General features: G+C 37.8%; 1 protein-coding gene across 1 annotated transcript in view; it reads left to right on the forward strand.

The window, feature by feature from the left end:
• CFAP54 (cilia and flagella associated protein 54) overlaps positions 1-24,846 on the forward strand; it is a gene marked incomplete at both ends in the record, with an annotated part of 308,135 nt that overhangs the window by 102,612 nt on the left and 180,677 nt on the right. The window contains 6 exons of the mRNA XM_079714797.1: positions 648-803; positions 5,572-5,691; positions 14,221-14,349; positions 15,995-16,109; positions 18,036-18,125; positions 18,802-18,928. Coding sequence (XP_079570923.1) covers positions 648-803; positions 5,572-5,691; positions 14,221-14,349; positions 15,995-16,109; positions 18,036-18,125; positions 18,802-18,928 — 737 coding nt within the window. The remainder of the gene's footprint in view (positions 1-647; positions 804-5,571; positions 5,692-14,220; positions 14,350-15,994; positions 16,110-18,035; positions 18,126-18,801; positions 18,929-24,846) is intronic.

Raw genomic sequence — 24,846 nt, forward strand, 5'->3', positions numbered from 1 at the left:
GACAAATAATGAAATCTTTCCCCAAGAAAGAGAAATAAGGAATAAGATAGCATTCTTACTCTTTTTAAGTGGCATTTAATCACACAAAGCCTAACTTTACATTTTACTTTAAGTAGCAGAAGTATAACAGAAGATTAGTTTGGTCTATTGAAAATTTACCTTTTTTTTTTTTAAGTAGCAGAAGTATAATAGAAGATTTCGTTTTGTCTAGAGTAAATTTACCAGTTTTTCACAAATCCAGGAGGGAATTAAGATACTGTTAATCATGTAGGACCAATATTACAGCAATATTATATTTTAATTATTATTGGTTATAATTTATGTTTTTGAAAAAGCTAGATTTTTCCCCCTAAACTATAGGCAAGATTTTATCTTACCAATTAAAAGAGATTGGTTCCTTTTCTGTCACTAGTGGTATTTGTATCATAATTTATAAAAAATTCTAAAGTTTAATTCTAAGATCTTGTCATCCATATGTAGCATTATTGGGGAGTTAGAGTTGTTCCTGAATTTAGGTTTTTCTTTATATCAACCTTCCTGTTATTGTTAAGCCACAGGATCACATTTCCTATCCTTTCTTCTCATTAGAGACACATGAGTTAAGTACCTGATGTTCAACTTGAGTAACAATACCTGTTCCTTTACAGATTGCTAGACTAACTGAATGTGAGAGAGTATTAGTGGCATTGGAACTGAGCAACTACCTAAATGATTCCAGTTATGCCCTTCAAGCTGTTACTCAATGTTATGGCCTCCTTGCTCCTATCATCTATCACAATATTGTTTTGGTACCTGTTGTACGGGTAAGGGTATTTTTTTCCCCCTCAGATAAGGGTATTTTACAAAGGAAACTCAATAATGCATTTTGGAAAAGAAAAAGCAATGTGTCCTTAGAAAGTACACATAGGTCAAGAGCAAGTATTATGAAATTTCATGAGTTAACTGAAAAATGTTCTAATAATTTAAATTGTATATCTGGACGAATAGAAATAAGGACTTAAAATGTGTTACCCTGAAAACAGTCAGCCCCATTGCTGTCCATATTTAAATATTGGCAATATACTTTTCTAGGTTTTTAAAGTTATTTCAATTTTTATGTTCTTGTAATGTTAGAAACAATATTTATTCAAAGTACATTGTTAAAGCCATCATCTAGGGGGAAAAACTGATGGATGACCCAGGAGAAAAAAGACTTGATGTCTCTATGATGGAGTTGGAATTTTTGGAAAAAGCATAGGTGGGACCTGGCTGAAGGGATTATATTAGTTGTCTATGCTTCCTAACAAATCACTATAAACTCAATGGCTCAAAACAACACCCATTTACTATCTCATAGTCTCTGTAGGTCAGGAGGCTGGATACAGGTTGTCTGGATCTTCTGATCAGGGTCTCATCAGGCTAAAATCAAGGTGTTGGTCAGAGCTGTGATCTCACCTGAGCCTCTGGGTTCTCTTCCAGACTCATTGGTTGTTGAGAGAATTCATTTCCTTGTGGCTGTGTGATGAGGTCCTTAGTTCTGAAGGGCTGGCTACCAGTGCCCTGCCACATGGCCTTCTCCACCACATGGCAGTTTGCATCTTCCAGGCCAGCAGGGGAGTACCCTCTAAGATGCACAAGGAGTCTTATATAATGTAATGTAGTGATGAGAGTGAGCATCCCATCACAGGTCCTACTTGCCCTCAAGGAGAAGGGATTATACAGGGCTTGTACACCAGGGGCGGAATCTTGAGGACTGTCTTAGAATTCTGCCTACCACAGGAAGCAATGAGAGAAGTAAGATTTGACTGCTGATACTTACACAAAGTCATCATTATCACCATCGTTGGCTGTCACCATCATCGACTCAGATTTTGAGAATCAAGAAGATATGAGTGAACTCATGCAAATTATAAAGTGTTTAACTCACCACTGAGGAAACTAACCCGAGAGCTTCAATAACTTAACAAATATTCCCCTTGGAGGGGCTAAACTGGAGCATAGACATGCCCCCTTCTCTCACATACCCCCCACCTAGTAAGTATTGGGTTGGCCAAAAAGTTCATTTGGTTAGTGAATTCGTTGTTCAATAAAGTTCTTGGTGAAAATGAAAAATGTGTCTTATTTTTATTTAAAACCAAACAAACTTTTTGGCCAACTCAATAGTTCAGCTATTGAAGAGATCTGCCTCCAAAATCCAAAATCTAGACTCATAGCTGGCAGTTCCATGTCACTTGTGAGTGGATCAGAGCAGTGTTCCCAAATGTGGAATATGCTTCCTCTGGACCCCAAAAGCATTTCCCTGGCATTGTTCTGTCTTCTTAGAGGTGAGAGATTCCAGATGTCAGACCTACTTTGGAGGGAGTGTCTTAGCATGTCTCAGACATTTCATTAATGTGTCAGGCCCCTGACTCTTCTTAGGTTTTATTTCTACCCTCTGGAGGACATGCATCTCACATCTGCAACGTATTTGCCATTTCTTGTTTATTAGGCTCAATTAACATGGTTTATTGATGGTGGTCCAATGTTTTGTTTTGAGACGTGTCCAGAAAGTTCAGGTTCTTTCATAAAATATTAGGTCAGAGGGTGGGAGAGTTATCATTGCCCTGTGGCAAGACTCTAAATGTATGTTCTTGTCTGCCCAGTGTGACTGGGAACTCCTTCTGATACTTCTTCCCCAGAGGAGGTTACTTCTGTCCAATAGGATAGAAAAGACAACATCAGCCACATGGAGGCTCCCCTTTTAGTGTGCTCCAGCAAAGACACCACCCTGGGAACAGTGCCTGCAATTGATGCTTAGTTGGTTGAGTTCAGGGTAGTCCCCTGTCATTCTCCAGGATCCCACAGCTTCAGGATGCCTTTAACTCAGAAAGTGGGTTGTAGCTATGAGGAAGACCTTAGGAAAGGAGTTTCAAATTAAATTGTATTATTCAGAGCAGGAAAAGATGAGTGGAACAAAGGAGAGATTCCAGAAACAGGCCTCACTTTGGATGAGGATGTAATATAAGATGGAATTGGCATTCCACTTCAGTGGGAAGATAATGGATATTGTTAGTAAATGGTGGTGAAACATTTGGATATTCCTCTGAAAGAAAGTAGAATTTGACCCCTGTTTTGTACCATACATAGAAAGTCCAGATGTATTAAAGACTCAGATGTAAAAGAAAGCCAAAACTTTTAGGGAAAAAAAAAAACAACCTAAGCGATTACATGTGCAACCCAGGGTTGGGGAACACTTTCTAACCAAGATAGAACTCTTGGAAATAACAAGAAAAATAAGACATATTTGACTATATTTATGGCAACACATGTGTGACGAAAGGGACCATAACAAAGATAGTAGGGATCTGGGAAAAGTAACACTGATGAGGGTAAATATACGTAACAAAAAGTCTTACAAATTGACAGTAACTAATAAAAAATGGGCACAGGATAATAATAGGCAGTTCACAGGAGAGCAAATTCAGGTAGCCAAAAAACATATGAAAAGATACTCAAATTCTGAATATCCACAGAAATGCACATTAAATCAGTAATATAATATCACTAGCAGAGTTGAAAAGATCTATAACTCCTGTTGCTGGTGAGAATGTGGGGCAAAGACATTCCCTTTCATTGGTGGGAGAAATGTGAATTTTATTGGCTTTGAAATTTGGTAAAGCAATCTTAATTAAACTGAATATAATTTAAAATTAAAAGCAAATATACCTGACATAGAAATTCCTCTGCTAGTAATTTTTCCCATAGAGTAAGATTTTACTAAATTTAAAAGTACATTTACCCAACACAGCTGTCCCTTTATTAGCAATTTATCCCATAGATTAAAATCACCCCTAGTTCCACCCGTTGTTTCCATGTGTTCTACCTGCTGGGAACACAGTACCACATAAGGGTCACTGATTCAGAGTATATACTGGGCCCTGGAGGACGGTGCCTCACCCTCGCTGGGTATCATCTCAAAGCTGGCACCTCACTTGCCACTCATTTTGGCAACTGAGCTTGTATAAGGGTGTTTTTTTCTGTTGTTGTTTTTGTGTGTCCACACCACACTGCTTGTGGGATCTTAGTTCCCCAACTGGGGGATTGAACCCAGGCCATGGCAGTGAAAGCGCTAAGTCCTAACCACTGGACCACCAGGGAATTCCCTGTATAAGCATGTTTATTGTTATTGTGGCATTCTTTTTTTTTTTTTTTTTGTGGTACGCGGGCCTCTCACTGTTGTGGCCTCTCCCGTTGCGGAGCACAGGCTCCGGACGCGCAGGCTCAGCGGCCATGGCTCACGGGCCCAGACGCCCCGCGGCACGCGGGATCCTCCCACACCGGGGCACGAACCCATGTCCCCTGCATCGGCAGGCAGACTCCCAACCACTGCGCCACCAGGAAGCCCGTGTGGCATTCTTGATGGTGGTAAAAAAGCTGGAGACAAAGAGGACAGGCAGTAACAGGAGGATGGCCAGTACTGCCAGATCGTAAAACATCAACCTTAAAACTGTGCAACAGGAAGAATCTGGAAATGGCTGAATAAATTATGATTGGTTCACACTAAATAATATTATGCAACCATTAGAAATGATGAATTAGAGGTATATTTGTAGACTTGGAGGGATTTTTCACAAGACGTGCTTGAAGGGGAGATGCATAGTTCAGAAAAGTGTGTATAAATTTCATTTTGTAAAATAACATTAACCCTCCATATATATATATACACACACATTTATACACACACACACACACGCATAATTACATGAGCCTAGAGAAAACTACAGAGCTACTAGGTTGTTAACACGATTTGGGGATATGGTACGGTAGGGTGGGAGAGGGTGATGGTGAAGGGGAGGAATTAAAGCAGCATTAAAAAAATTCATAAGTGTTCCGTAACAACAGTAATAATATTGTTAGATTGGTGGCTTGAAGCAATTAATGTGCCCACAAAGGACCAACCTCCATATATTAATTTGTCTTTTGGAATAATCTGAATGATGAATAGATTGATGCAATCTCAGCTCTGCTTTTCTGATTGTAATATTGCTCAGAACTGTGAGGCAGTATTGAAAGCTCAACTTAATTGTCCAGCTCTGGATCAAATTCAGGATCACATAAGATGAAGAGTAGTTAAGGAAGTAAGTGCCAATATTAATTGATTTCCTGGGATATGAGTGCTTGGTTTTAATTTTAAAGGAAACTATTTTATCAAGTACCCGTATCACTGTATATTTAATATGGTACATCTTTCTCTGTGTGGTTTTTCAAAGTCCTCCTAAGCCTGAATGTGATCTTTAGTTTCTTGTACACATGTAACATTCTGCCTATGTCTTTTACGGCACTTGTCAAAATGAGCTTTGTTTTATTTACTTGTATATTTATTTTATCCTCTCCACTAGTTTTTAAGTTACTTTAGATGAAGGACTCATCTGAAAATTGAATTTATCAATTTTATCTCCGGGTACACTTCTTTATGCATAATAAGCAATTTAACCATAATTATTAATAACAATAAAATTTGATGGCTTAAAACCTTCATGATTTGAATAGAGCATTTTTTAATGAGTAAGGATGATAGTTTTCAACAAAAACCATTGTGCTTCTGTATTTCAGATCTTGATAAAGTGTGTTGTGGTTTTGCAAGGACTACCAAATATTCACTCAAAGAAACATACTGCGAGCTTTGAAAGTGTACAGCACATGATAGCTTGTTGTATCTTCTACATAACAAAGGTATTTATCTCATTCTTTGTCTAGTGTCATGAAACTTAGGAGCCCTAATGATTTAGCAAGTTAAGCTACTTGTAATCACAGTAATTAGAATACTTTGAAAAATAATACCCCCAAAGCATTTTAGATCAAAAGTAGCCTGAGCAGGCTAGTTGGTAAAGTCTGGAAGGGCCTATCTTAGGCCAGGGAGAGGGGGCTGGAAAGAGGACATTTTATGGGCCCTCATTCATTTTAGAAACAAGAAAGAACAAGATACCAGAGGCAGAGAGGTAGGCTTATGTATCATTACTGCTTGGCTCAAAGGCCAGCACTGTGTGTTTCTTCAAAGGCTTTGGTTGACTGAATCCAGTGAATCTCTTCAAAGAAGGGCCATATTTGCCTACCTATTATGTAGTCTTCCCAGAACCTTTCTGATTTGGCAGTGATCTGGAAGAATACTGCATGGATGGGCTGATATGATGGGACTTAAGTTTGCTTCTGTGGAGGTCTGGCAACAGAGAGGCCTCTACCCTCTACCTTAGCAAAAAGGTCATGATTTGCTGGCAATTCAGGCTCCTCGCCTGACCTCAGGAGCAGAAAATCATATTCCTTCCGTCACTCACTGGTTTGCCGCTGTTGGAGAGACATCTATGACCTGGTCTGTGTAGATGCTGAGGGAGCGTAAGCCTTTAGCAGGAAGAAAAATAACAACTCACTTAAGGGAACTCAGAACCCCAAGGGGGAAAGAGCAGGCCAGACACTAGAATAATTGTGTTATTTACCCTCACCATGTTGAAAAGGATCAGAGATGACTTAAGAAAAAGAAACCTTTCAAGCAATGCAATCAGAACAAATTTAATTTTTTTCTTCCGGTTTTACTGATATATAACTGGCATAGAGCACTGTGTAAGTTTAAGGTGTACAACATAATGACTTGATTTACATACATCATGAAGTGATTACCACAATAAATTTAGTGAACATGCATCATCTCCTATAGATACAAAATTAAAGAAATAGAAAAAAAATTTTTTCCTTGTGATGAGAACTCTTAGGATTTACTCTTAACAGCTTTCATATACAACAAATTTAATTTTTGATTAAAAAATTAAATAGGTAAAGATTATGATTATGATACTTCTTGAGTCACATCTGGAAGCTCAAGAAATACCCAACAATGTAGAATAGAATTATCTAGAGATAAATTCACAAGACAGATCCAGAAGTCATAACATGAAATAAAGGAGTATGGAGGTAGAAAAGAAATAAGTAGAGAAGTAATCATCTTTCTGAGTCCCAGGCAGGATTAATGTAAGAATATATGTGTAGACACATGTTGATGAAATTCCTGAAGTCCAAGGATAAGGACGAATCTTAAATTTTTGAGACCCAAAGAACAGATTATTTATTTGCAATGGAAAGAGAATCAATTAGCTTCAGGCTTTTTTTTTATCAGCAACACTAACAGTTAAACTCCTGGAGCAACATTTATAGAATCCTCAGGGAAGAAGACTAAGGCCCAAAAATTAATAACCAGGAAAAGATATCATTCATTTGTCAGGGCAAAATAAACATTTTCAAAAGTGCAGGCATTTAAAAAATATTCTGTCCATGTACTTATCTGAGGACAACACTTGGGGAAATACTCTATCAAATGACAGTTGGTTCAGAACAGAAATCCCAAGATAGGGAAAGACAAAAAGGAGAGGAATAATGGGAGCATCGAATCTTGCAATATATGTATTATTAAAGTTAAATAGATAATAATGATGTGATTAGGACTTTGTAATATAAATGCTAAGTAGGGACTTTTGAAATACAAGAGTCATCCTTGAAAGAAAAACTTAACAGTAACCTAGAACTAAAGCTTCTATCCTGTTTGGAGTTGAGGGAGGTGTGAGCAGCTATAGATGCTTGGTGCATGTGTGTTAAAAATACATATAGTATAAAAATACATGTTGTATAACATTATTTTTTAAAATTAATTAATTTATTTATTTTTGGCTGCATTGGGTCTTCGTTGCTGCGTGCGGGCTTTCTCTAGTTGCAGTGAGCGGGGGCTACTCTTCGTTGTGGTGCGCGGGCCTCTCATTGCAGTGGCTTCTCTTGTTGTGGAGCACGGGCTCTAGGAGCGTGGGCTTCAGTAGTTGTGGCATGTGGGCTCAGATAGTTGTGGTTCATGGGCTCTAGAGCGCAGGCTCAGTAGTTGTGGCGCATGGGCTTAGTTGCTCCGCGGCATGTGAGATCTTCCCGAACCACAGCTCGAACCCGTGTCCCCTGCATTTGCAGGCGGATTCTTAACCACTGTGCCACCAGGGAAGTCCCCACATATATTGTATAACATTATTATTTTCTTTTGATGTAATATATATATTTAAAGATGACTCAGGAATATGTAGGCATGAGCTGATCTTTAAAGCACAGTAGGACTTCAAAATTGACAGGAAAGAAAAGCAAACAGAGGAATGACAGGGAGGAAAAAGGAACAGGAAAAAATGACAGGGACGAAAAATGGCTAATTCAGCCAAAGTAAGAAGAAGGAAAGTGAGATTGTATTTAAGATGGAAGGAATAAAACCAAGTACATAATTACTTCGCTAAGCATGAATGAACTCAGGAGACAGAGACTGTCAGATGGGCTGAAAAGGCAGATTCAAATGTGTATTATTTGAAGAAACACTTGTAAAACGAGATAACAAGCAATTTGAAAAATAAATAGACAAAGATATTGGGAAAATGCAAACAAAAATAAAGGAAGGGTAGCAATTTTCGTATTTGAAAAAGCAGAATTCAGTGTCCAAAACATTAATCAGGACAAAGAGAGGCATTATGTAGTGTCCTTCCAGTCGCTCCTGGATGGCATCTGGCACTTTCTGGTCTTAGGGCAGTCTCATTGTCAAGTATTAAAGATGAAGTCTGAATTAAAACAAAACTTGAATTTTTTACAACAGCAAATTAAAGGAGAAAAACAATTAGGTTATATGAAAAATGCTACAAAGGCATTTGATAACACTTAGCAACTTTTCCTAATAAAACTTCTAAATAGGTTAGGAAGGGAAGGAAGTTATTGCATAATGATAAAGACATTTACCAAAAATTTTTAGCAAATATCATACTAAATGGCAAATTTGTGAAGCTGTGTCCTTAAAATCAGGCACAGGAGATACTGACTCTTAATAATGTGATTCATTATTTGTAGAGATCCGGTCTGATGAAATAGATAAGGGTATGAAATAATTTTATAATATTAGAAAAGCATAATTTGTTTGTAATTGCAGAGGTCTCAAAAACCCATGAGAATCTAGTAAAAGATTACTAGAATTAAAGAGAATTTATAAAGTGGTATAAGAATTTATAAGAAGTTATAAAGTTATGTAAGACACAAACTGATAAGTTGGGTTTTGTTTATGTTTTTCTTATTGTTTTTATTTTTAATATGAGTAGTAGCCAGTTAGAAATGGACAGTGGAAAATATACCACTTATAATACATACTATTTTAAACTTAACAAAATGTTAAAGAACCTAAATAAAAAAAATGTGAAATCTTACTGAAGGACACAAACTAAAATCTGCACATATGGCAGGCCACACCAAGTTCCTGAATAGGAAGGCTTACTGTCATAGCTATATAAATCTTTCCTAAAATAATATTTCCATGCATTGCAGTTTTAATCAGAATCCTAGTGAGGTTTCTTTGAAACTGATTAGTGCTACTTAGAAATTCTCAGTAGGTATTAAAATTTACCAAGGCCACTTCAATAAAAAATGGTCTTAACAGAGTAATGGGCAAATAGATCAGTGGAATAAAATAGAGACTCCAGGAAGAGCCGGCCCCGGGTCTACAGAAAGAACTTAATATAAGACAAAGGTGGCATTTATATTCATTGAGAAAATGATAATTTAAAAGGTGGTGATATAACCGACTCTTCATTTGAAAATAACGCCAGAGGGCTTCCCTGGTGGCGCAGTGGTTGAGAGTCCGCAGGCTGATGCAGGGGACACGGGTTCGTGCCCCGTCCGGGAAGATCCCACATGCCGCGGAGCAGCTGGGCCCGTGAGCCATGGCCGCTGAGCCTGCGCGTCCGGAGCCTGTGCTCCGCAACGGGAGGGGCCGCAGCAGTGAGAGGCCTGCGTACCGCAAAAAAAAAAAAAAAAAAAAAAAAAAAAGAGAATAACGTTAGAGCCCTACCTCATACTGTAAACAAAATGAAGTCCAGATGGATTTGAGGATATTTGGATTGCCTTGAAATCAGGGGAGACCTTTCTCAACAGGGCACAAAATTCAAAAGATACACACAAAAATAGATAAGTAGATGACATGATAATTTAAAAATACTTTTTTTTAATGATAAGACACTATAGACAAAGCTTAAAGGCATTTGTTTTTTAAAAATACAACAGTTGCAGGATTATTAACATTGATTGCCTCAGGCAGTAATCAATGAGAAAATAGGAAATAATTTCACAGTTTGGGAAAAGAAAGATCAGATTTATTTTTAATTTTGGAAGATACGATTAAATATTTCAGTCACCTTAAAAAGTGGAACAGTGAACAAGATGATGAATGGCCATCTAATGAAGTCAGAGAGGAGCCATTCAAGGGTTTCAAACCTGGGAATGATGTAATGAGATTTGCATTTTAGAAAAAAGAAATTATTCTGATTGCACAACACCTAATAATTAGAGGGAGATAAGATCCGAGGCAGGAGATGAGTTAGAAGGCGAGAAGTGATGAACTAAACTAGTGTGGAAAAAGTGAGAGATAGAATTGAAAGGATTCCGGAGTTATTTATGAGATAGAATTGAATAGCGGGGGATCAAGGAGGGAGAGGGAAGAGTCCACAGTACTCCAGCTCTCTGGGCAGCGGGGTGAGTACAATGCAGTTAGTTGAACCCTGGGTGGGGAAGGGGGAAAAGATCATGGGTTTTGAATATATGGAATTTGGGGGCATACAGGATGCCCAGAGAGGTGGACATTATATAATGGGACCTATAGGCTTGAAGTTCAGGAGAGACCAAATATGTAAAGACAACAGAGTCATTAGTATATGGACTCAACTGAGGCAACAGAGATAGATGGTATCACCCGGGGTCAATGTGTAGAGTAAGAAAAGGAGAGAACTGTCTAAGAATCTCAAGGGTGTTGTCAGTCCACGGGTCGCATCCGGCTTCCACTAGGCAAGGGGAAGAGTTGGAAAGGTGATTAGTCCAAAGCTGTTTGATTATTCCTAACCCCTCCCCAACCTTAAGAATCTTTCTGGTGCTATTAATTTTGTCATTGTCACAAGGGGGTAACTGTTGAAAGCAGGGGTCCCACACAGTCCAAAGGACCCCTTCCATGCCCACTGCTCAGTCACACACACACATCAATTAGTGTAATCCTGGGCTAAAAGGGCACCTTCCAAGGTTACTTTTCTTCGGAATATATTCATCTGCTTGGCCTCACCTTCCCCTTTCCCCCCGAACACTTCCATCAATGAGTATTTCCAGGACAGGGGTGTCATTTTCAAGTAAGAGAATACCAGGTTACACTGTCTTTCCAGGGCACTGGGCAGCTGTTCACCTTCCATTTAAATAACCAACCGTGGCTGCTGCAGTGTTTCTTCCAGAACAAAGAAACTTTAATTCCAAGGTAGCTCATTGCTTGTAACTTGCCAATAGCAACTTCTCCTGCTAAAACCCAACTAAACAGCCAACCAACCAGCCAACCAAAAAACCAGTCCTGCTTACACAGGCACTCCGTATATGACCCTTAATGGGGACGAGTCAGGAGAGGGAAGGGATAAGGATGGAGGGGAGGAGAGGTGGCCCCTAGACCAGGGTCCCAGCAGCGGGATCTGGGCATGTGTGGGGTTAGCTTGGACAGGACATCTGCCTCTCCTCTCTCACAGGAGGAGGATGGTTATCCTTACGCATGGGTGTGTAGGTGGGTTTGGGGACAGCAGATACGCCAGTTCCCCTGCACTGCTCTCTGGAAAGGAAGCAAGGTCATTTGCAGAGAGTGGGGAGGTGGAGAGTAAGGGTGGGAAGAAGAGATGTGAGAAGATGTTTGTGTAACAGCCCCCGTGGGAGACGGGAGAGAGTGCTGACCTAGAATAAGCAGGGTTTCCAACCAGCGTTTGGGGCCGCGTGGAGGCTGAGGTCCTCCACGAAATTCACATGCCTCCTCTCTCAGCTGCCTGTGGTTTTTCTCCCACAGCAGTTTGCGGCTGGCTCTGTATTTCTTTTTTTTTTTTTTTGCGGTACGCAGGCATCTCACTGTTGTGGCCTCTCCCGTTGCGGAGCACAGGCTCCGGATGCGCAGGCTCAGAGGCCGTGGCTCACGGGCCCAGCCGCTCCGCGGCATGTGGGATCTTCCCAGACGGGGCACGAACCGGTGTCCCCTGCATCGGCAGGCGGACTCTCAACCACTGCGCCACCAGGGAAGCCCTTTTTTTGTGTGTGTGTGTGGCTCTGTATTTCTTGACCGTCACCCGTGACTCCAGCCCCTTTCCCCCGCCTGAGGAATCATTTTGAGATCCTCTGGACGTTATTGTAGAAATGACCCTGAATGTTCTGGACATTTTCTTTAAAGTAGATTGAATTGGCCAAAAAAGTTAGTTTGGGTTTTCTGTGAGGTGTTAACTCAAAACCCCAAAGAACTTTTTGGCCAACACACTATATATTAATGTCAGGATTTGATGCTAGAGCTGGTTCTGTCCCAAACTGATACTCTGAGAATTGTCATTTCAGAAGTTTCCTCCAGCCTGACCAATAGACCCAGAAGCCTGACTACCCCTGAATCCCAGATTTGAGGCATTCATTTGATATAAACATATTTTTATAGAGATTTTCTCTTAGGACATGTAAAGCCCAATTAGTCAAACGGCCCTGTTTCTTTTCTCTGTTCTGTTTTAAAAATTGGTAATCTTTCCGGATGGTTCAATCTTTCTTCTTTAAGGAGCAGTATTTTTTTCTGAAAGCTGTCAGAATTCCAAATAAAGTACCACTTCTGAGACATGTCATCTTAAATATTTGATTATTTTCACCTTGTTAAAAAATTTATTATGCCAAACATCTGGCACATTTAAAAAATTTCTATTCACCATTTGGTATGTTAAGTAGAATTGGTTCTCTGTTCTTTTGTTTGGAAAAATTCATTCTCATTTAAGTATTTTCCACTGGCATGTTAAAACAAGGAGAAAAGATTGCACAGTGCTGTATAAACCAAATATGTTGGAAAGCAAAGGTGAATGGGGAGCAAACGTTAGCTCACTTCTGTTTTCTAATAACAAAACTTGTTCCCTCTCATATCAGTTTTACAATGAGATTGGACAGTTTTGCCCAGCATTCAAAGCCCTGCTTGACCTAACCCCACCTACCTTGGCAAAATTTGTTTCACTGTTTTCCTTTCCACATTCCGTCCCACAGTCAACATTAGTTTAACACCATTGCCCTGGTCCTACAGAAATATTTCCAGTTCTTAGCATTTGCATTAGGTAGGTCTTATGAGCTTCAAGCAGCCACTCACTGTTTTTCAGCCACCTTATATATTCTATCCCTGCCTGGGAAGTAATAGTTGTTACTTATCTTAAATACTAACCTATTTAGCTTAACAGAATACATCTACAGATAAATTCATACAAACTTATTTATACCCTGAGAGTATTGTCCTGGGGATTCACAGTGAATACGTCCCCTTTATGGGCTCTTTCACTAGAGCAGGGTCTATGCAAATCAGATTGCTGGCCAGGGAAGCTTTCCTGGAGTTAGTGCTAGAGCCCAGGTTTTAATGACCAAGTAAAGCTATATAAATCAGGTGGGAAAGCTGTTCTGGGAAAGGCCTCAGCTGTAGGAAGGCATGAAGTCCTGATACCATGGTGAGTAGCAGGATTTATACTTGGCTTAATATTTTGTAAGCTTAAAGCGCAAGGAGGTGAATAGTGGAAGATGACACTGGAGAGGTAGGTAAGGGCCAGGCTAGAGGAGGCCAGATAACAGTTTGTAACCAGGAACGTGGACGAGAGTGGCAGAGCGGGCCCCTTCTTGTGAGTCAGTGTGTGCTTCCCCTACGGCTCATGGAGAACCTGCCAAAACCAGCTGACCTCCAGCCTAGTTTACTGCCAGAATGTCTTGTAAATCATTTACTGCTATAAATGCCCCCAAGACATCATGAGGTCAGTAATTGTGCCATTTCACAAAGAAGACAACTCAAGACAAGAAGTGGTGGTTATGTGACCTTTAAGAATGATTTTGTTTTAGCATGGATCTTTTAAGTAGAAATGTTTTTTCATAGTTAACTTACTATACCAAAAGAGGTATGGCTGTATGTCCCAGAGATACAGAGAATTCATTACTGATGAGACTCCTGGTTTTGTCTTTTATTTAAAATAGTGAAATCATGCAGTTTTAATTCTAGGGAAATATGATCTGGAGGTAAGCTTACAGTTTCCTTAACAGAAACAGGGGAGTTATATCCAAAACATGAGACTTTTGAATTTATGGAAGATGATACATGACTCTTGAAAATAGACTTGAGTTTCCAACAGATAATTAATAAATATTTTAAATTAGATTCTGCGTTCATGGAAGGAATATGACCTGGCAGTAATGATTATAAATTATGGAAAAAAGATGTTGGACATCACATCAGGGTGCAAATCTCTGTTTGGTGTTACTGACCAAGAAGAAATGCCAGAGGAGGTAATTGTTCTTTGTGTTTCATCTTTAAAGGTATATTTGGCTGAATTTTCTAAGAGGTCATGTAGTATTAGTGAACATGTTAGAAAATTGATCAGTTTTTAATTTGTTGTATTTACATAAAAGAAAGCAAATATGTGAAGAGCTTTTTTTCCTTTTAATTATTATCAAGAAAATGAAAAGGTATCCGTGCTAGAATACTTAATAGCCCCCTGTCACACATACTGACGATCAGTTAGGTGTTGATAGAGAGCTTCCTACACCCAGTTGGACATTGGAGTGAAAGCCCTCTACAGTCTCTCCCAGAATGAAGATTTTTATTGTTCTGAGTGGGTCATTGAATGCAGTAAGTACATGTCAGAGCTTTTCACTCTGTTCAAAGTAGATTTCCTAAACTCCTTGTGACACCTAAAGTGTCTCCTTTATGAAGCTGGTAATGTTAGAGACAACTTTTTAATATCTGCCTCCCAAGCATGGGTCTTACTAGAATCTTATTTTATTGCCTTTTCTTGAAACTATGTGGTTAAATGATTTTGTAGATCAAATTTTGAAATAGTGCTTAGTTTATCAGGTTTCTGAGGTGCACTAGGAGCTACTAGGAGCCCCTTCTGTGACTGGGGCCAGGGGAGAAACTATTACCCCAAGCCTGTTTCAGTTGGAGTAGCTCCATTTCTATCTCTATTATATGTTGCAAAAGCTTAACCCGCCCCCCCACGGTTTCACTGGATGAATATTTTTAGCCATAATACTTTTGTTGGGGGGAGGGTTGTCTAGAGAAAGTTTTGATTAAGCTGAAAGCAACTTGAGCGTTTTTTTTTTTCACCAAGTGTTGTCCACTCAAGAGTCCATCAGCCAGACCCTCTATGTCACCCGGGCCTTGACTCAGGGCTCTGTCCGTTCACGTCGTGGTAGGACAGGACCCCTTACCCCTTTCCTTGGAGCCTCTGGTCCAGCAGAAGGTTGTGATACTTCTTTCAGACTAAGACTGTAGGGACTGAGAACCTAATACCTATTTTGTGGGAGTTAGAAATCATTATAACCATTCAGGGTCCCTTTAAGCCTAAAAGAGCTTGGGAGGTCTATTTTTTTGGAGAAGAGGAGACATTAACCAGTCCATTCTCAGGCTCAGACAGATGAAAGCATGGTGGGGAGCCTGAGCTCATACCCGCCAACTCTTAGTCCACTAATTACTGATCCTGTTATGTTCAATGAAAGGCAGAGTAGCAAAAGCAATTAGCTTTCTTGTAAAGAAGCTCCCTCTGGGAAAAAGAAAGGAAAAAAGGAAAAAGGGATACATTTCGGAGAGCATTTTCTTTTGAGGATTTTTAGAGATATACGCTCAACTGCTCTCAGAATGGTGTGTGTATTGGGGGGAGCTGGTTAGGGGAGCAGAAGTTACTAGGAAAAAGGGAGAGGGAAGAGAAGAAATATTTTGGTTAACATCCATAAAACACTTAGTACTGTGTCTGGCATTTAGTTAGGCTACAGTGGCTTATTATTAATTATTAGTTAATTATTAATACATTTTACCATGTAGATTCATAGTTTGGTCTACCAAGTATGAAACATAATTTAAAGAATATTATTTGAAAATGACAATTCTTGAAACATGTTGAAGTACGTTCTGACATTTAACCAATGTTTCTAGGGTTCTTCCAAGAAGTCTTCCAAGACTAAGAAGCCACAGCAGATATTGTTACCTGAAAAAATAAATGAACAGCTGGGTTTATTGGAGACACACCTACTCAAACTGACAAAGCAATGTAGTCTTTTTTTTTTCTTTCTGTATACTTCTGTTTGCATTTTGCTGTTTAAAATAGAAAATATTTTGTTAAAAGGATTAGGATGAGATTAGCATTTGGTAAACCCTTTAAGGTTTATGCAGTGCTTTTACATTGTGTCATTAATCCTAACAATACTTTGTTAACAAGGGATTGCTAACCACTTTTTACAGATGTGGCTCATAAAGATTAAGTGATTTATTTAGCATTACATAGCTGACTTGGATTTGAGCCTAAATCTTCTTATTCTAAAGCAGGGTTTCTCAGCTTCAACACTATTGCCAATTTGGGCCAGATAATACTTTGCTGTGGGGGACTGTCCTAGGCATTGTGGATGTGGAGCGGCATCCCTGGCCTTTGTCCAGAGATGCATAACACACCATTCTCCCTGCATTCTCCCCAGCTGTGACAACCAACTGCGAGGCAAATGTTGGCATATATTGTGGAAGGGGGACACAAAATTGAGAATCGCTGCTCTAAAGACAAAAATGTAACTGAGAAAGTGATGGCATGACGGGTGTTATGTACGAGTGATTTGAACCATGGTTTACTCAAGTGAGACGGACTCAAGTGAGTCATTGTGCTGTATAGTAATTTAATAATAGGCCAATTGGAGTTTGAGAGATTGCAGTTTGGAAATCTGATTAAGATATTCATTTAGTTTCTGGTGATGACAGCTATTATCACATTTTTAAGAAGCAGGACTTCAAACATTGTAGAAGAACAAAAGAATGCCTACATTTATCTCATTAGGAGGCTCCACTTTCCGCCCCTTGGTCTGTTGGGAAGTAACTAAACTTGTAGAGTTCTGTGACCCCACCTCACCTCTCTACTTTGTGCCTCAGTTATATCTGGGTGGTCTTACTGTTTCAGAATTCTCTGACTTGGATCTCTCACTTTATTTCAATACACTCCATGTCTGTTTCAAGCTGAATTTATGAAATGAACCCAATGCTGTGTTATTCATATAACCAGTAAACCTAGTTTTGGGAAAGCTGTAATTGTCTGGGTACATATAAAAATACATAATTTCTTAAAATGTAAAGTGTTCTGGAAATGTGAATTACTTATTTTCATATTATCAACACCCCCAAACACATTTTAACATTTTACTAGGAAGCACAATATAATGTTACTAGCTAAACAGTAGATTCAGAAACAAAACAATAATAAAAATAATAGTTTTGTACCGTGCTTTCTGTGTGCGAGGAACTATTTTAAGTGTTTCATGCATATGAAAACTTATATAACCCTTATATAACAACCATATGAAATAAGTACTGTTATTATCCCATTTTAAAGATAAGGAAATTGAGGCACAGAGAAGGTGAGTAACTTCCCAAGTTCTCATAACTAAAAAATGTCAGGCTTAGGGACTTCCCTGGAGGTCCAGTGGTTAAGACTCCATGCTCCCAGTGGGTTTGACCCCTGGTTGGGGAACTAAGATCCCGCATCCTGCATGCCGTGCGGCCTAAAAAAAAAGAAGTGTCAGACTTAGAATCTGAACCCAGGCATCCTGGCTCTAGGGGCTGTCCTGTTCATTATTCTATACTTTACTGTCTTTTAAAGATTTCTTATAAAAATGGAGTTCATATAATTGGTAGGTTTCTGAGCCTGATATTTGTTGATACACAATAGCTGTTGAATAAGAAAGACTCATGCCTTGGAAACTCTTCCCCTGTTTGGTGGTAGACTCCTTGGCCTTTAGCGGGGGAAAAAAAATGAAAGGAAAATAATTGAGATTATTGGATTTTTTAATCTCCAAAATATGATATAATTGATATTTTAAGGCACATAATTCAGAATGTATACTTGGGTATTTTCCTATTTTTCATCCCCAGCAAAGAATTTTCATTTTTGCTTATTGATGTTAAACAGAACCAACAACTTAATTCCTTTTAACCTTAGATGTTTCAACTGAACTCTCAGGAGCAGAGGATGCCATATTTCTTTACCCAATAGTTTTAAATTGGTCGGTCAAAGGTGCTGTGAAAGAAGGTAGGTGACCTAAACGTACATATGTTGTTCACTCACCTTACTGTTGAAGATGTTTTATTCTGTGGATTCTGTTGTTTTCTACTTAAAGGTTTCCCTTGTTCTAGGCAGAATATTTCAGGTTCTTACCCATTCAGAATAAGGCAGGCTCTTGATTGCCGAGTAATGAAAGAGACCAAAATAGGTACCTGATTTAAGTCTGGAAAGACGGAACCTTGATGGTGACTTACTTTGGCAGTAAATAGTGTTATTATGAAGCTTACAAAAACTAGGGAATTGAAAAATGTGTTAGTGATCTTTAAGCTTAGCTATGAAGAAATAGCAGCATTATTGCTTATCTCAGAGTGAAATATAATAAAAATTAGGGTAACTAGTTATTCTGGCAGTTATCAGCAATTTTTTTCCCACCTAGTCATATGTTAGAGGCAACTTTTAGGAAATCTTACAACACCAAGCTGTTTGAAAAATAAATGAAATTTAGACCGTAAAGGAATATTTGATTTTAGAAAAACAATAGTTTCACCACATTTACTCCTATACATTTTTTAAAAGTGAGAAATTTAGAAAGTAGGTTAATAAACTCGTCTGTTACAACAAAATGACTAATAGCAATAGTAACCTTTCAATGACAATGACCAAGTGTATTGGTGATTATATATGAACCTTCTTGTTTTCACAGTTATGAAATTTAAACAGAGACCTAGATTCCTGGAATTTTTTACACAAGTTATGCAAAAATGTATGAATGATGAAAAATTTCAACTTATGGTGGAGATAACAAATCCTGTCTATGACTTCTTGAAAAGGTATTTGTAATATCTGTTTTATTAGCATTAACAACTTTAAAAAATGAGTAAAATTGTTCCTTAAAGATATATAAAGTGGACGAAAAAGAGAGTGGGGTATATGCAGTTAAAACAGCCATCTGGGAGGTAGTGAGTATTTATGTCTGTGTAAATAAATAAATAAAAATATTCGTACAGCTGAACTAAGGAATAATAGAACATGTTTATATTTATAGCAGGAAATAAATTAGGCCTTTTGCTATTGAGTCAGGTTGGATGATAGCATCTCTAGGCTATCAGCATCTCTCGCATGGACTTTTGGGTCCACTTATTTATCTATCTAATTAATTTTTTTATCCAGTTTTATTGAGGTATAACTGACATACAGCACTGTATAAGTTTTAAGGTGTACAGCATAATGATTTGATTTACATGTATCATGAAATGATTACCACAGTGGGTTTAGTGAACATTTATCATCTCATATAAATGCAACATTAAAGAAATGGAAAAAAATTTTTTCTTCCTTATGATGAGAATTCTTAAGATTTACTCTCTTAACAAGTTTTATTTATAACATACAGCAGTGTTAATTATCTTTATCTTGTTGTACATTACATCCCTAGTTCTTATTTATCTTATAACTGGAAGTTTGTGCCTTTTAATTATTTTCAGTAATTCCCTCTCCCCCCACCCCCTCCCTTTGATGTAGTCCCATTTGTTTACTTTTGCTTTTGTTTCCCTTGCCTGAGGAGACATATCCAAAAAAAAACTGCTAAGACCAATGTCAAAGAGTATACTGCCTATGTTTGCTTATGAAGTTTTATGGTTTCAGGTCTTACATTTAAGTCTTTAATCCATTTTGAGCTTATTTTTGTATGTAGTGTGGTTTTGAGGTCCAGTTTCTAATTCTCTACAGTAGCAAGCAGAGCCATTCCTTGCGGTTCCCATATATATATGTGAACAGGGAGTTCCTTAAAAATAGAAGTAGTAAAACTTAAAGTTAACCCTCTTATTCTCTAAGCCTGAATGGCTCTCTCTGCCCACAAAGAAAATTGTTGTGTTCTGTGCCAGTTATGAGAGATGCCAAGTGAATCCAGCTTTTCTTCCAATAATTGGGTTTCAATTTCAACACTGGACATAGGTCTGTCTATCTCATTCTAGGAAAAGAAAACATCAGTGACACAAGATCTATTTTAAAAATGACGGCAGAAGAGAAACATTCTCATAAAAACCTACGGGAAAATATTCTTCCTAAAATAGGCACTACATTTATTAGAACAAAACTTGGAATATATGTGCTTCATGTTTTCAAAAGATGAAATTGCTTCTATTAAATAAAGCAGGCCATGGTAATGAGAACTGGCCAGAATTAGAAAGTCCCAGAAAATTAAATAAACCATAGCTAAAATGAGACGTTTGGAATCTGTAATTAATATTCTTGATACCATACAAAATCAGAATGCACTTTCAGTGAGCAGTAAAATTTGGAGGGCTGACCATGGAGGTCCAATGGAAGAATAATAGATATTCTGAAAGAGGAAAACAGAATAAGTGGTTTAGACCAGTGGTGTAATAAAATATGTGAGTTTGGAGATTGAGCAGTATAACTGAGTTCAAGCCAAAGGTAATGATTTCAATTTTTAAGGCTGAGCAGATGTTTTAGGATGTTCTTCTCCGAGTCAAGGAATATAGGGGAGGGGCAGCTGCAACACCTTGGTTTCTACTTTGATAGCAAATATCTATTTTCTTTTTACGTTTGTACGCATGACATATCTTTGCACAAAGAAAAAATTTTTTTATACTTCAACAGACAAATATGCAGCAGTATTTTCTTCCAATTTTATAGTTTCATGGTTTAGACTTAATATTTTAATCCATATGGAATTTCTTTTGCTGTAGGGTTTAGATTAAAAATTAGGGTTTTTTTCCTGTAAAAGTTTTAATCAACTGTCCTGGTAACATTTAAAGAGTAATCTCTTTGTTACATATTTATTTATTTATTTATTTATTTGTGGTACGCGGGCCTCTCACTGTTGTGGCCTCTCCCATTGCAGAGCACAGGCTCCGGACATGCAGGCTCAGCGGCCATGGCTCACGGGCCTAGCTGCTCCGCGGCATGTGGGATCTTCCCGGACTGGGGCACGAACCCGTGTCCCCTGCATTGGCAGGCAGACTCTCAACCACTGCGCCACCAGGGAAGCCCATGTTACTTATTTTTAATGCTACCTTTTCACATTGGTGATTCTACTAATAATGCTTATAAATCACAATGAAGATATTTCATGAATTTTCATGTTCTACATAAAAAAAAAATCAAAATATATGGAGATAACTGCTGAAAAGACAAGGCTAATTTGATAGAAACAGTAATATTGAGAGTTTAATGTACTACTTTAAAAAGACAGAGATCAAAAGGACATAGAAAATGTACATAATATAACTAATAAGATTAATTTAATATATCTGGCCAATTGAGATTAAATACCCTTTAAAGCACTTATTTAATTTAAAAATGTAATATTTAAGCTGCAAAATAAAGCTCAATAAATCACCTAGACTAAAATTTGTAAGGACCACATTCTCTTACAGTATAATCAAACTGAAATTTTATAACAAAATAAATTGCTGGCATATATAATTATTGGCATATATAATTTATAATTTTATAACAATAAATTACTGGCATATATAATTGTATATAATTATAATATATAAAAAAGAAATCTAAAACTATAGAGCGTTTTGAAAATCATGCTAATGAGAAGCCCACATATCAAACGTACTCAAAGCAGCAGTTAAAGACAAATTTTAGCTTTAGAAGCTCCTGTTACTTACTAAATGAGAAAAATAAAATCAAATGAACTTTTATTGGACTTGAGAAATTGGAAAAATAACAAAATAAATCTAAGAAAGCAGAAAGAAGAAATAAAAAATAAAAGCTGAAATTAATCAATTTTAAGTTGGTTTTAAATAGTCCAATTGGCTAGGGTTAGTTCTTTGAATATATGAATAAATGAGGTAATTTTCTGGCCAGCAAAATAAGAAAAAGTGAAATGTAAGTAATCCAAAGAGAAAATAGTCATAAATTTGGAAGTTGTTAAACATTAGATAACAGTGTATGTAGTTTAATATGATAAATTTGAAAATCTAATCTGAAGTGATGATTATCTGGAAAATTTTAAATTATAAGAATTTATTGAAGCAGTCAAAAAAATTGGAAAGCTCAAAACCTTTTTAAGGTTAGTTCCTTCATAGGAACAAATAATTTTGTTTTACATAAAGCTACTTCAGAGCATGGTTATAGTTTCCAAGTAAATTTATCACAGCAGGCTCTGATAACAGTTTTGTAAAAAGAGAATAAAAAAATAGAAAATTAGAGATCAACTTTATTTAGAAGTATATAGAATAAAAATAAAACACTAGCTTATAAGTTTAGCAGTGAGAATGTAGATTTTGTTCTCAATATAAATATAGTAGGAAATCTAAATATAATTATCATTAGTAGTCCAAAGAGTCTTTTTTTTTTTTTTTTTGTGGTACGCGGACCTCTCACTGTTGTGGCCTCTCCCGTTGCGGAGCACAGGCTCCGGACGCGCAGGCTCAGCGGCCATGGCTCACGGGCCACTCCGCGGCATGTGGGATCTTCCCGGACCGGGGCACGAACCCGTGTCTCCTGCATCAGCAGGCGGACTCTCAACCACTGCGCCACCAGGGAAGCCCCAAGGAGTCTTTTATAGGTGCTAAAAAGTCATGTGGTGATGTTCAGCAGCAATTCCTGGCAAATTAGGATTAGAAGAAGATTTTCTGTTAAAATATACAATACAACAAAGAAACCTATTATACCTTCTATCATTTAAAATTGTTCTGAAAGTTCTTGGCAGCACATTAAAATAAGAAATAGAAATTAGGATTAGAATTTATGTGATTATCACATAATACGGTCTCAAAAATGTTTGTCAAGTGAAATCCACAGTGAAGTACTCTGAAAATAGAGAGGAAAGATTGATATCTGTAAATAATTATTACTTTTTTTTAACTTAATTAACTGAAAACTATCAGAATTAATAATAGAATTCCATAGGATGGGTAGATGCAAAATCAACGCTTTGCTGTATCAACTAGAAAATATAATGGAAAAACGATCCCATTTCTGTGAACTACAGGATTAAGTTTATCAGGAATTGTGAGGAGACTTAGGCTAATATAAAGACCAAACATCTTTACTAAGAGGTGTGAAAAAAATGATTTGAATAAATGGAGAGACATAATACATACTTGATAAGCAAATGGAATATTGTGAAGATTTCTATCATTCTCAAATTAGTTTGTTGGTTTAATGCAATTCCAGTCAGATTAGTTTGTATGGAATGGGCTAGAATAATGAAAAATATTAAAAAAATAAAAAAGTGTGAAAGAGAGCCTTGTGCTGTCAGATAAAGAATAACAGATTTGTGTTTGTGAAATAATAGGCAGACAGTCATTGGAACTCAATGTTTTGGGTCAGAAACAGGCAGTGATATAGGTAATCAAAACAATAAGTCATGAAATCAAAGATCAATAATGATGATTACATAAAAATTTAGAAGTACTATATTTTTCATAATACAGCATAAACAAAATAAAAAGCAGTCAGAGTTAGGAGGAAGCAGTCTATGAAGAGGTTGAGGAGTGGAGGAGTTTATTCAGTGGATGAGAGTTCTGCAGAGCATGGGGAGAATGCTGAGAGGGCTGGGAAGATGGTGGCCCAAGTGTACACCCATGACCTCCTCTCTTTCCCACCTGTTTCTGGAATAACAGCAATAAAAGCATTCTGGTGGGGTGGGAGAGAGAGGAGGTAGAGAAGAGACAAGCTGGTTGGAAAACAGCAGGCAACTAGAGTCAGGATGCAAGTAGCAGAGCAGAGGATAGATTCCCAAGTCCCCGGTGATCAGTGGTCCAAGCTTTGTAGTTCAGGCAGACAAAATATTTGCCAAAATGAATGCCAACTAACTGGGAGACTCTTGGAATTGCTGCAGCTTGGCTGGAGTCCCAACCAAGCACAGGATCCAGGATCATCTTTATCAAAATTGAAGTGAGAGGCTGACCACTACTGGGACCAAAATGAGTTTGGGACCCCAGCCCCTGGAACTAGCTACCAGATTCACCTGGTCATTTCCTTCACCTTGTGTTAATATGACTTTACATTTTATTTAATTTAAGCTTTTGGATCCCATTTATCATGTTATAGCAGGGTGGTGTTGTACCTAGCAAGTACTTACCAGAAGAAATATAGATTTTAGGAAATATGTAAATTTCAAGGAAAATAGGTAGTAAGTACCAATAGAGGGAGGGATAATAAGCGACCTTACAGTATTCGGAGAAGGGGACAGGTTACCGCAGGGGTCGATGGCAGATTAAAAAAAAAACAAGGTTGAGAATCCTTCCAGGTGATTGGGGGGAAGGGAGAACATTTAGTACTGTCTGCCTTTGGCATCCACTCTGCATCCAGGCGTTCAGCCAACCATGGATCGGAAATATTCGAAAAAAAATTCCGGAAAGTTCCAAAAAGTAAAACTTGAATTTGCTGCACTCCCGGCAACTATGTACATAGCATTTACATTGTATTTACAACTATTTATATAGAATTTACATTGTATTTAATTAATTAATTTATTTATTCCAAAGAAATTCAGGCTAAATGCTTTCATGATTAAAAGGTATCATTCTTTTTTTAAAAAAATATCTTTATTGGAGTATAATTGCTTTACAGTGTTGTGTTAGTTTCTGCTGTGTAACAAACTGAATCAGCCATATGTATGCATATATCCCCATATCTCCTCCCTCTTGTGCCTCCCTCCCACCCTCCTTATCCTATCCCTCTAGGTGGTCACAGAGCAGGGAGCTGATCTCCCTGTGCTATGCGGCTGCTTCCCATCAGCTATCTATTTTACATTTGG

Source organism: Hyperoodon ampullatus (genome assembly GCF_949752795.1).
Source record: "Hyperoodon ampullatus genome assembly, chromosome: 11".
Taxonomy (NCBI): domain Eukaryota; kingdom Metazoa; phylum Chordata; class Mammalia; order Artiodactyla; family Ziphiidae; genus Hyperoodon; species Hyperoodon ampullatus.